The sequence below is a fragment of the Hyaena hyaena genome, unplaced genomic scaffold (assembly GCF_003009895.1).
Source record: "Hyaena hyaena isolate Hyena2069 unplaced genomic scaffold, ASM300989v1 scaffold_32, whole genome shotgun sequence".
Taxonomy (NCBI): Eukaryota; Metazoa; Chordata; class Mammalia; order Carnivora; family Hyaenidae; genus Hyaena; species Hyaena hyaena.
This window is the reverse complement of record NW_024080663.1, coordinates 5622846-5635326: the sequence shown is the minus strand read 5'-3', so window position 1 is coordinate 5635326 and position 12481 is coordinate 5622846. Positions and strand designations below refer to the sequence as shown.

Sequence of the window (12481 nt, the reverse complement as noted above, 5' to 3'; positions counted from 1 at the left end):
TTCAAAATCTGCCTCCTCTGCTTATCAATTATATATTATGTGGCTTTTGGCAAGTTACTTATAGCTTCACTTTTGTTGTTTATAATAGATAATACAGGACTGTTGTGAGGATTAAATATGAAATATATACAAAGTTTCTAGCACAGGTTTTGATATGTAGTAGGTACTCAGTAAGTTTTCTCCTGTATTTATCTGTCAACCTTAACTCATTTTGAGATTCCTAATCTTTATATAGTACTTTGTAAGCATTTACAAAGTTACTTAGAATACTCTTTTAGGAGTGCTGGGGTGGCTCAGTTGGTTAAGCGTTTGACTCTTGAGCTCAGGTCATAATCTCAGGGTTCATGGACTTGAGTCCTGGCATCAGACTCTGTGCTGACCGTGTGGAGCATGCTTAGATTCTCTCTGTCCCCCCCCCCCCCCCCCCCCCCCCNACTCTTGAGCTCAGGTCATAATCTCAGGGTTCATGGACTTGAGTCCTGGCATCAGACTCTGTGCTGACCGTGTGGAGCATGCTTAGATTCTCTCTGCCCCCCCCCCCCCCGCCCTGCCCCTCCCTTGCTTTCTCTCTCTCTTTCTCAAAATAAATAAATAAACTTTAAAATTTTAAAAAGAGAGAAAATTACTGTTTCATTAATTTCCTCTTTATTCCCTTGGATTGCTAAATGGTACCAATTTTAAATAGAATTTTGTGCTACAGTGAGGCCAAGGAATAGATGATTGGTTGAGTACAGACGTGATTTGCCCAGTGAATGAGAGATGATATCAACTAGAATACTTTCTTTTGCAAGAAATAGAAAACCCGGACTCAGGTGCCTCTAACTATGAGGACATTTACTACTTGACATAAGAACTTTAAAAGCGCCTGATCCAGGCACAGCATGATCAGGGCTCTGGCTCTTCTTTTATGTTCTCTTGGCTCAGCCCTCCTTTGTATGTTCCCTCTTTCTTCAGCCTAAGTTTTCTTGTGATCCCAAGATGGCAGAGCAGTTCCAGATCTTACCAGCCCTCCTCCCCTGTAAAGAGGCCAGAAAGAACAGGCCATCTGTTCGTGAGAGCAGGGAAACTTTCCCAGAAGCCCCACGACTGACTTCGTTTCACCTCTCTTTGGCCAGAATTATCACTTGCCCATGTCTGAAGTAGTCACAGAAAGTGGTTGCCTGAGGCCAAATGGAACTCATTCCTTGGAGATAGATAACTTTAAGAAAATTGTTGTTCTCTTAGGAAGAAGGATGTGGAAGAGAATTAATGGTAAATAGCCAGCTATCATGTTCTAGGATAGTTTTGCCCTTTCAGGTTTTTAGATTGGGGCTAAAATGACTCAGAAGTAGAATGTTCACTTTATCTTCCTCCATAGGCTTAAATGTGCAGAAGAAGTAAAAGGAAGTGAGAAAACTAATTATAGGTACAGAATTGTTTTTCAACTGGGACTCTGATACCCTGGAGCTCTGTATGATTGTGTCAAGGAAATGGTGAAACACAGGTCAAACGTGATTCATTTTCATATGAAGTTAATTTTACTTGAAGGGGCCGAGGCAAGAGCTTCCTTGTTTTCATAATGGGAAAAAATGCAGGCACATTTTGGAGTAGAATATACAATTCGTATACATTTTTAAGGGAAAGAGAGACTTTAAGGAAATCTTGGGTGTTTATTGAAGGCTTTTTAACTGTGCCTTCTAGATTCTGTAAATGTTTACTTTTCTCTGCTGTAAAAGTTACTTTTCTGGGAATGTTTACATCATACTGAATAGAGAGTGGGAAGACTAGACTTGAGGGTCAGACATGGTTTACAGTCTTATCTGCTTGACTTGCTAGGTGTATGATTTTGACAGATTTTCTTAACTACACTGAACCTTTCTTCATCCGTAAGAATACCCTTTCTCTTCTAGTCAGGATTCTTGTGGCCCTTATGGACCCATTCAGGCCAGCTCAAGAAAAGGAGAGCTGTTGGGAGGATATGGTGGGGTTCCCAGAATAAGAACGTCTGTGCAGCTGGGCCTCCTGGAAGCTGGCATGGTGAAGGCATTTGGTCTTGGTTTGCTGTCAGTCTTTCAAAGGCTGTATGTCATGGCATGGCTCAGTAGCTGCTTCTAGCTGTTGTTTCTCCTCTCCCTCCTATATGTAGGCTCTGTACTCCATCTGTCTGTAAAGGCTGTCCAAGCCCTGCCTTCCTATATATCATAGCAGCTTCCTTCTTGTTTCTTATTAAAGAAATGAAATTAATTAAACTTTTAAGGACTCGCCCGGCACATCTTTTTTACCTGGGCTGCAGATGGCATATGCAACACATGGCTGCGGTTCAGTCTGTGGTCCAGTTAGCTCTGTGCTCCTGTGCTCTCTGCTCAGCTGAGCCGGGAGCGGGGTCTCAAGCACAGAACTGTGGCAAGACACGCCCATTAAGCTTATAGTCCTAAGTGTCCATTTAAGTTGTTTTTAATGTTTATTTATATTTGAGAGAGACAGAGACAGAACATGAGCCAGGGGAGGGTCAGAGAGAGAGGGAGACAGAATCTGAAGCAGGCTCCAGGCTCTGAGCTAGCTGCCAGCATATAGCCGATGTGGGGCCTGAACCCACAAACTGTGAGATCCTGACCTGAGCCTAAGTCATATCCTTAACCGACTGAGCCACCCAGGCATCCCGTAAATTTCCATTTAAATAAAATATTCATTCATCAAATATTGTATCTCAGTTGTTTTTCAATCATGATAATATTAAAATTACTAAATTATTTTCTTTAATAGTGAAGAAGTTGCCTTTTACAATGGGAATAAGAGAGAAAAGCAGACAATCTACTCAGTCTTCCGAAAACTGGTAAGATAACATGCTTGAGGCTCATGTATTTATGGAAAGATTATTTTTTGGTCTCTGCTTATCTATATCTATAAGTATATATTTCTAATCCTTTCGGCTATTCATTTTTAAATAGCTGTGAAGTATTTTTATGCCGTATTTTTATAAAAAACATAAGAATAAAAACTATCCTATCAGTATATTAAGCCACCTGTTGCAAACATTATTTATTTATTAAATAAATGTCAGTGTATTTTTAGAAGTTGCTCAGACATCTTATTTAGTGATAAATTCTTTGGTTTCTGTAGCATTCTTGAAGATATTATGATGATTATTATTTAGAGTAGGGGTTGGCAAACTATTTCTGCAAAAGACAAGATAGTACATATACAGCTTAGGCTTTTTAGACCGTCTGTCTGTATTGTACTTATTCAGCTCTGCCACTCAAAAGTAGTGGTATACTCTATGTAAATGAGTGGGTGTGCCTATGTTCCAATAACACTTTATTTACAAAAATAAGGGGCAGGCTGGATTTGTACTTTGGGCCATATATGTTGGTTGACACTTGATGTAGGGTTATAAACTTTGTTTCTTGTGAAAACTAGATATGTCAGTTCTTTTTCTCTTGCCATTTGGAAAGTTTAAATTCAAGGAATTTTATTTATTTAAAAGATACTGAGTGCCATCTGGGTGCCCATGCTTATTCCAGGTGCTAGTAATATTAGTGGTGGATGTGACATACAAACTCCTGCCTCTAAGGAGCTTACTTTTTAGTGGGAGTTTGTGAAATAAATATATATCTGAAGTGATTTAAAAAGGTTAAGGAAAGTCATTTTAAATTAATTATTTCAGAAATTGGATTTTGCCTTATTTATGTTTAATATAACGGAACTTTGATAGTGCTTACTGATAAAACACATTTAAGATAATTTTCCAGGGAACTGCTGTTCACCAGCTCACTCTTTACATGGCTTGCTTATTCTTCTTAGATTTTAGCTCCAAAGCTAACAACTTATTGTGGCCTTGCCTTCTCTGGTTAGTCTATGTGAAATGGCCTTCCTGATTTAACGATCTGTTTCTTTGAAAGCATATATTTGCAATTCACATTTATCTTACTTGTTTTCTAGTTTGCTGCTTTCATGAGATGTAAATTCCATGAGCTCAGGGAGCATAGCATGTAGCCCATGGCATTCACTGAATAAATGTTACAGTCATTGTACCTTTTGCAAGAGATCATAAGAGTAAGCCACCCTGAGCTGCATGGGGTGAGAAAGTTAGTCACAGTATAGAAATATCAAGGAAGGTAGTGTTCCTGGCAGAGAGAACAGAAGGAAAGCCTTAAGGCAGGAGCATGTTTGAGGAACCAGTATTTCTGGAACTCAGGGAGAAAGAGCAATTTAGAGTAAATTTAGTATAGAGCCCAGTGCCAGATCATGTAAGGCCTTGAATAATCTGATTAAAAGGAATACAAAACATTTTTAGACTTGTTGTTTTAAGGTACTGCATTTAATTCCGATTAAAGCTACAGAGAAGGGCTGTGCAGCACTGATTACATGAGCACTTGGTTCATATAGAATGTACTATGATGCTTGGAGAAAGCAGAGACCAGATGTCTCCGACTAAAGCAAAGCACTGAGTGCCAATCTAGACAGCTAGTGTTTTACCTAAATTAGCTCATCCTTCTGTTTTTTGGTTATTGTTTTGATTAGTGATTGTTTTCAGCATGCGTGTATCTGACCATATTCTGAATACAATATTATATGTAAATAATACCACATTATCATTTAGATGTGATTCCCATTCTGCATAAAAATGGTTTCATAGAGTTATTTGTGTGGCATCTGCTCTGTGATCAGCATGGTGCACAAGGAAATGTGATGTACATTGTGATCAGAGATCATAGGTGCTCTAAATATTCGTGGAATAAATCAATCTTACAATTTTTTAATTTTCAGGGTAGATTCGTATTTTTATATACATATAAAATATATATTTTTTGTTTTTGCTTTCTGCCAGGTGGAGCACCTACATAATTTCATTTTGTTTCGGTTTTCTATGGGCTTCGTTGATAGCATAATTGCCAAATGTAAGTATGCTTTAAAAGAGATAGTGGAATGAGATTTGTGGAAGAACTGAAGTGTTAATAATGTCTTACTCCTGTCTTGTGTCAGATTTTGCCACTGTCGTCGGTTACCTGGTTGTCAGTCGTCCTTTCCTAGATTTGTCTCATCCCCGACATCTCAAGAGTACGCATTCAGAACTTCTAGAGGTAATGTATTAGTGATAGTTGTTAGAATAAATGGAAAATTTCAATATAAAAACAAAAGCTACTTTTTGTCTAGAAACATAAATGAAAACCAGTATATATTTCTTTTTAAGGATTACTACCAAAGTGGAAGAATGCTTTTGCGAATGTCTCAAGCTCTGGGTCGGATAGTTTTGGCTGGCCGTGAGATGACGAGATTGGCTGGGTGAGTAAGATTAATCACGATGAACAGTTGCAGAGAAGAAGCTTTAAAACTGTGTAATATTTCATGATTGTGCCCAGTTGACGTTAAGCTAAGGGGCAACTAAAGCCCCATTTCCTACTCTTGGATGCTGATTTTGATAGGGCCATTACAGAACATTTTTCTCTGATAGTGAACTTTTCATGTTTCCTTAAGACAGCTGTTTTGAGCCTTCAAACCGGTTAGTGGTTCTCAAGCTGTCTGCTCCATGGACACTTGTATTCGATAAGTTAGGAAATGTAAAGTCATGGCAGTCTTTTCTTAATTCACAGAAAATTAAATTAATGAAGAGAATTTTCACATTTGAACTTTTTTGTCCTCTGCTGTACTTTTTTTCCACATAGGTCTTGTTACTGACAACCTAGCAAAGGCTAGACACAGATGAAGTTGACTTTAATGGGCAAAAAGTTGCTTCGTGGTATCTGTGGGTGCAGTTGTAATTATGGTCATACTGTCTATTTAGTGAAATTGTTCTTAGACTGTAAAATGGAATGAAATATTTTAGTATTTTAAGCTCTAATATAAAGGGCTTGGTGTGGTATAAAACACACCATGATGGAAAAAGTACATCTGAAGAAATTGAATCATGTCAGATCCTTCCCAGACCTGTGACTCATCTGCATATTTCTTTTTCTTTATTATTCCTTATCGTCTATGGCAGTTTAGGGCTCTGTTGCGAGATAGAGATTATCAACTACTATGAGGAGTCTGTTTTCTATTGAGAATGCAGACATTCTTCCTGCTTGTTAATAACTTTTCTCATGCCTGTATGGTTCATGGTAGATGGGGTGCTTCTGTTCCTTTGGAAGGTTTCTGCTTGATTTTCACTCTTTTGCTGCTTTGATGTAGATTGCTTTCTCTTTGACCACCATGTTATTTTTATTTCCTTAACGTCTTGGCGTTAGTTTTGATTTCTCTCTATTGCCACAGTGATTTCCATCTAATCTTAAGAACAATTCATCTTTTCTCCCTTTTCAAAGTAGGAAAGAGAGGAATCTTCCATATTTGTTCAGTTTGTAGAGAGGTAGCAGGCATTTGGCATACTTGTAATAAATATCTTCCTCAGATGGAAGCTAACTTTCTGCTTGGCATTATAGCTCATTCTAGCAGGAACTTGGTCCATACTTCCTAGGTCTAAGGACTGCACTAGTACCAGTCCTTATTCTACTAGTCTAGTGTCTACTAGAAACTTCATTAAAATCCTAGTGGCATACAACTTTCTTGACTCACCTGTTAAAGAAAGTAACTATGTGTTGGGGTGGAGATCCTATGACACCTCTTCCCTTAACCTGTTCCTGTTGTCCTGCTGAAAGATGATAATAAAGCATGCATACCCTATTATCACTTACACTTTCTGATGATGAGATTTCTTTAGGTTATTTCATTTAAACTAAATTATATTTCTGGAAACTTCAGTTTGAATAAAAATTTTGAACTTATATAATGTCATGTCAATTACATCTCAGATAAATAACAAATAACAGATATGATGACCTTTGGAGTTTTCATTAGGACTTTTTTTTTTTTAATTTCAGTTTTACTGCTCGGATTACAGAATTAATGCAAGTACTAAAGGATTTAAATCAAGGCAAATATGAACGCACAATGGTCTCACAACAGGAAAGGGGTAAATATGAATGCACTGGGTCACGTAGTTTAAATTTCGGCTGACATAATGCGGTGCTTTAATACTTACTTTCCTTTTAAGGTATTGACGAAGGAGCACAAGTCATTCCCTTGATACCTGGTGCTGGAGAGATCATCAATGCTGATAACATTATAAAGTATGTATCGAAAAAGGTCTTTAGCACCATAAACATTTGTTAAACTGCATAGTAGCCTTTCTCTTTCAGCTACATTTGCTTAGTGTTTAATGTAAAATTTTAATTTCTTTTAATCAATTTTCTCTATAGATTTGATCATGTTCCTTTAGCAACGCCAAATGGAGATATCTTGATCCGAGACCTTAATTTTGAAGTAAGTTTTTAAATGATCATGTAAAAGCTTAGATCAGATTCAGAATGTGAAATGAAAAACTGTTTTCTGAATATTTAAAATAACTGTAATGCTTGACATAGTCTCTGAATCTGCAAAATTGTTTTAAAAATAATTCTTTGAAACACTTAGAAATCTATTTTTCTTAGTTGTCAGGACTTTAAAGTTTCAAATATTACTATGAAAAAATCTTCTGCAAAGAAAGTCTGTCTCAAGAAAGCCATAGAAGATATAGTTAATTGTAATCTATGGTGGGGAATGAATATTTATTTACTTTTCCAAATCTTTTTTTTTTTTTTTTTTTTTTTTTATTTCTGAGAGAGAGGGAGAGAGATACAGTGTGAGCAGGGGAGGGTCAGAGAAAGAGAGACACAGAATCCAAAACAGGCTCCAGGCTCTGAGCTAGCTGTCAGCACAGAGCCTGACACGGGGCTCGAACCCACGAACCGTGAGATCATGACTGGAGCCGAAGTCGGACAACCAACGGAACCACCCAGGTGCCCCAAGGAATGAATATTTAAACATGCAATATAATTTTAGTCTAAGTTTTAAAAAAATTATGGTTTGGTATTGTATTGTTTTGACTGTGCAGGAGGGTCTATACGTATACAGGCAAAGTACAAACTACAGACTTTGTTAGAACTGAAAACTTGAAAGAGCAGCACAGTAGCACTGCAGTGACATTTCATGCCAAGTGAATAGTGACACCGATTCAGCGTGGTCTGTTAATCAAATGGTAATATGGCAGACCCCATTAAAAAGAAGCACAAGATGAGTAGTTTTGTGATTTATAAGACACTCCCAGAATAGTAATAGTAATATTACTATTAGGTTATATGTCTATTACGACTTTATGAATAGTTCAGATCTGAAAATCCTATTGATTACTAACAGATTCCTTCGTGGAGGCCCTCTCCCCAGGTCTGGATACCATTTCTCTAGAACAACACTGTCCAGTAGGACTGTCTGCAGTGGTTGAAATGTGCCGTGTTTGCTTTGTCCAATATAGTAGTTACACTTGAAATTTAATTTTATAAGTTAGATCTTAAATAGCTACACGTGACTGACCTAGTGGCTACCATATTGGACAGCACAGCTCTAGAATTCTTCTCCACATGCCTACATAAGTGGCCTTCTATAATTTGTGTTGTATGTGGAGCTACTTTCCAACTACTTTTATTTTAGAAACAGCTGATAGTTGGGGCGCCTGGGTGGCTCAGTCAGTTAAACATCTGACTTCAGCTCAGGTCATGATCTTACAGTTCATGAGTTTGAACCCTGCATCGGGCTCTGTGCTGACAGCTCAGAGCCTGGAGCCTGCTTCAGATTCTATGTCTCCCCTTCCTTGTTCAAGTTTTTTACTTTGTGACCATGTTTCATACCACTGTGAACTCTCCTGATGATTCTTACTTTGTTTTCTCTTCCAATGGAAACTGTTTCTTTGATTTCTAATCTTTGGGCCTACTGTAATGTATTCTTCTTCTGTCTCTCTCTGACTTATTGTAAGTTAGACTTGGCTTTTTCTCGTTTATTCTGTCTGTCATTTTCCTTAATGTAGCCTTCCTTTATTTGACAAACATCCTTCACTTCTTTGTAACCTTCAATTATTTTTCTACCCATTTGGCTTACTTGAAAACAAAGATTCCTTTATCCTGGAAAGAAGCATAATAAAACAGACTTGGCCACCAAAAAAATAAATATTTAATGCTTTATGATTATTTTGTGTTTTGGGTCACATAATAACAAAATAGTATATACCTCTTTAGGATAGAGATTTTATACCTCATTCCTTTATAAACTCTCCCAGCACAGACGTCTTTATCTATCCAGATGTAGACTGAAGAGACCCTAAGAGATAAAGGAGTTGTGAATTATAAGGTAGGCATTAAAATAAATAATACTTTGTAAGTTATTCAGATTTTTACCTTTTTAGTAAGGCACATTTATAATGTTTGAAGAAGCCTATGCATCTTCATAAGCAGCAGTATGATCTCTTTTTTACTTAAATCATTTTTATGTGTAGAACTGTTTTTGATGAAGTCTTATATCTGGGGGAATATTTTAATTGGTAAAAATATAGTGGTACAAAGCACTTGTTGACCCCTTAAACCAACCCAGGAACCTCAGTAATAACAGTGTTATTAAGAGCCACATAACTATAAAAGGCCATAAGTGAAAGTTACCCTTGTCATTTAGTCTTCATTTAAGCTGGGGTGGAGGGCCATTTTTATAAATCTTTACCATGGAAAAATGATCGCTGGCTTCTCATGACTGATGTCATAAATGAAAATTTGCCCACCATTATTAAAGCCATGGAGGTAAAGTTAATGCTGAATCTAAGATGTTTGAGCAGAAGAGAATGCCTACATATGTCTGTAAGTCTAGTTATTATTTTTGTATGTCATCATAAATTGGGTTTTTGGAGTTCCTGGCATATTGTACCAAATAGCGTTGAGGAGTATTGGATATCAGTGAAAACCACAATGAACAGTTAGGAACAGAAGAAAATATATATGGTTGACATGACTCAAAGCATAATAGTAGGAAACCATTTAATTAGCAGCTCTGAACTTTAGGAGCTCCTAAGGAATCACTGTTACAGTAAAGTAAAATTATAATATATAATCAGAAGTATTCACTATATTCAGTTTCACAGGAAAATGTAATAAGTAATTCCTTAGGAAGTCCATCAAAAAGATTCTTTAAAATAATTTCTTGGGGCACCTAGGTGGCTCAGTCGGTTAAGCGTCCGTCTTCGGCTTAGGTCATGATCTCACGGTTTGTGGGTTCGAGCCCTGCATCGGGCTCTGTGCTGACGAGCTAGCTCAGAGCCTGGAGCCTGCTTCAAATTCTGTGCCTCCCTCTCTTTCTGACCCTCCCCTGCTTACGCTCTCTCTCTCTCTCTCTCGCTCTGTCAGAAATAAATAAAACATTTTAAAAAATAATTCATCAAAAAAAGGGACAGTTTATTTTTCTGGAAAAATCATTCAGTATAGTTTATTTTCTAACACTGAAGTACATAAGATGTGGTATTTTATTATAGATCAGTTATGTGGTAGACTAGTCATTCTCAACTTTTTTTAGAAGCTCATTTTGTTTTTGTGGTAAAATGTATATAACATACAATTTACCTCTTTCTACCATTAAAATTTTTTTATTGTGGCAAAATGCACATAACATAAAATTGACTCTTTTAACCATTTTTTATTAAAGAATTCAGTGGCATTAAGTTCATTTACAGTGTTGTGCAGCCGTCACCACTCACCACCTCCAGAACTTTCTGTCATGACTGACAGAAACTCTGTACCCATTAAACAGTAACTCCTGATTTCCCCCCTCTCCCCAGCCCTTGGTAACTACTATTCTACTTCATGGATAAGACTATTCTAGGGACTTCATATAAGTGGAATCGTACAGTGTCTCGCTTATTTCTTTTAGCGTGGCATCTTGAAGTTTTATCCATGTTGTAGCACTTGTCAGAATTTCCTTCCTTTTAAAGGCTGAATCCTAGTGCATTGTATATATGGTCCACATTTTCTTTATCCCTTCGTCGTCCTGGGTTGCTGCTGCCTTGTGCTCTTGTGACTAATGCTGATGGCTCTGTTTCATCAGAGTAAAAGGCCATTCTTTCAGTGGCTCCCAGTGCCCTGTAGGATTTGCCTGCACTGCCTTCCCCTGCATCTTACCTCTCTCCGCTTGTGTCCTACTACTCTGTCCTCCCTTTCAGTTTTTTCAACCTCTTTTCTGTTTTTTGACAAGGATAGGTACATTCCTTTCTCGGTGCCTTTGAGCCAGCTCTCTGTGGGTAGGGTTAGGCTAGAACAGTCTTCCTTCAGATAAACTCCTAATTTACTTCATTCAAAGTTGCCCAGTTGTCATTTCCATTGAGTCCTGGTCTGGCCACCTTAAAAACGTAACCTCCCCTACCCGCTTCCAAATTTCCTTTACTTGGTATTTTTTTTCTCCATAGCACTTATTTTCAAGATACTATTTAGTTTACTCATTTATTGTGTGTATTCTTTATTTTATGTCTCTACCACTAGAATGTAAATTGGTAAGAGCTGGTGTTGTTTGTTTCGTTTTGTTTCTTTTATTCATTAGTATAGCTCCATTACCTAGAGTAGAACTTGACACTGAGCATTCAGTAAGTGTTCATGCAACACGTAAGGCCTCAGCAGTTAAAAAAATTTGTCAGAGGCAGGTTCCACAGGTAGAGTAACTCGTATCTTTGTTGTCTTCTTTCCTGCTGTGATACATTGCTCTATAATGTTGTGAGCAGAAACCCAGGTTTCTGCTTCTTCACAGGGTTGATTAACACTTACATGAGACCATAGCTCAGGACTTAACCATTCTTGATTACATTTTTCTCATTTAACTTTACATCATTGCAGAACGATTTGGTGGCACTTGGAAGTATTAATAATGTATATATACTTCTAAGAATCTGACGTGTAGAAACATTTCTCCCTAATGCATAAATTTACTCACTGATTCTAGTTCGTTGCAGTATTATCTAAAAAAGCAAAGCAAAATTCTTTTTTTAAAAAAAATATTTAACAAAAAGGAAGTCGTTAAATAAATTACGGTACATTCTTTTTTTAAAATTTTTTTAATGTTTTATTTATTTCTGAGAGAGAGAGAGAAAGAGAGAGAGACAGCGTGAGCAGGGGAGGGTCAGAGAGAGAGGGAGATAAAGAATATGAAACAGGCTCCAGGCTCTGAGCTAGCTCCAGCACAGAGCCTGACATGGAGCTCGAACCCATGAACCATGAGACCTGAGCCGAAGTCAGCCGACTGAGCCACCCAGACACCCCTGTGGTGCATTCTTAGAGTGGATACACTGTAGACATTAAAAAATTAGAATGGGAGGAATCTGAGTATACTGACTTGGAAGAATATTTGTGATATATTATTAAATAACAGGTGGAACGTACATAGTATGAGTCCATTAAAAAAAAAAATCCCACATACACACATACTTGTATTCAAGTATTCTCAAAATTTATAAGCTGTAGTTCTGTATTCTAATTAAGTTGATGATGTAAACCAGTGACTTTAAATGAAAAAAAGTGAGTAAAATTCGGGGTGCCTGGGTAGTTCAGTCAGCTAAGCGTCTGGCTTTGGCTCAGGTCATGATCTCAGTTTGTGAGTTCAAGCCCTGCATTGGGCTTTGTGCTGACAGCTCAGA

The 12481-nt window shown here is 37.5% G+C and overlaps 1 protein-coding gene across 1 annotated transcript in view; it reads left to right on the top strand.

Moving 5' to 3' along the window:
- ABCD3 (ATP binding cassette subfamily D member 3) overlaps positions 1–12481 on the top strand; it is a 69447-nt gene that overhangs the window by 42617 nt on the left and 14349 nt on the right. The window contains exons 10-16 of the mRNA XM_039228465.1: positions 2743–2812; positions 4808–4877; positions 4963–5060; positions 5171–5262; positions 6834–6925; positions 7007–7082; positions 7212–7275. Coding sequence (XP_039084396.1) covers positions 2743–2812; positions 4808–4877; positions 4963–5060; positions 5171–5262; positions 6834–6925; positions 7007–7082; positions 7212–7275 — 562 coding nt within the window. The remainder of the gene's footprint in view (positions 1–2742; positions 2813–4807; positions 4878–4962; positions 5061–5170; positions 5263–6833; positions 6926–7006; positions 7083–7211; positions 7276–12481) is intronic.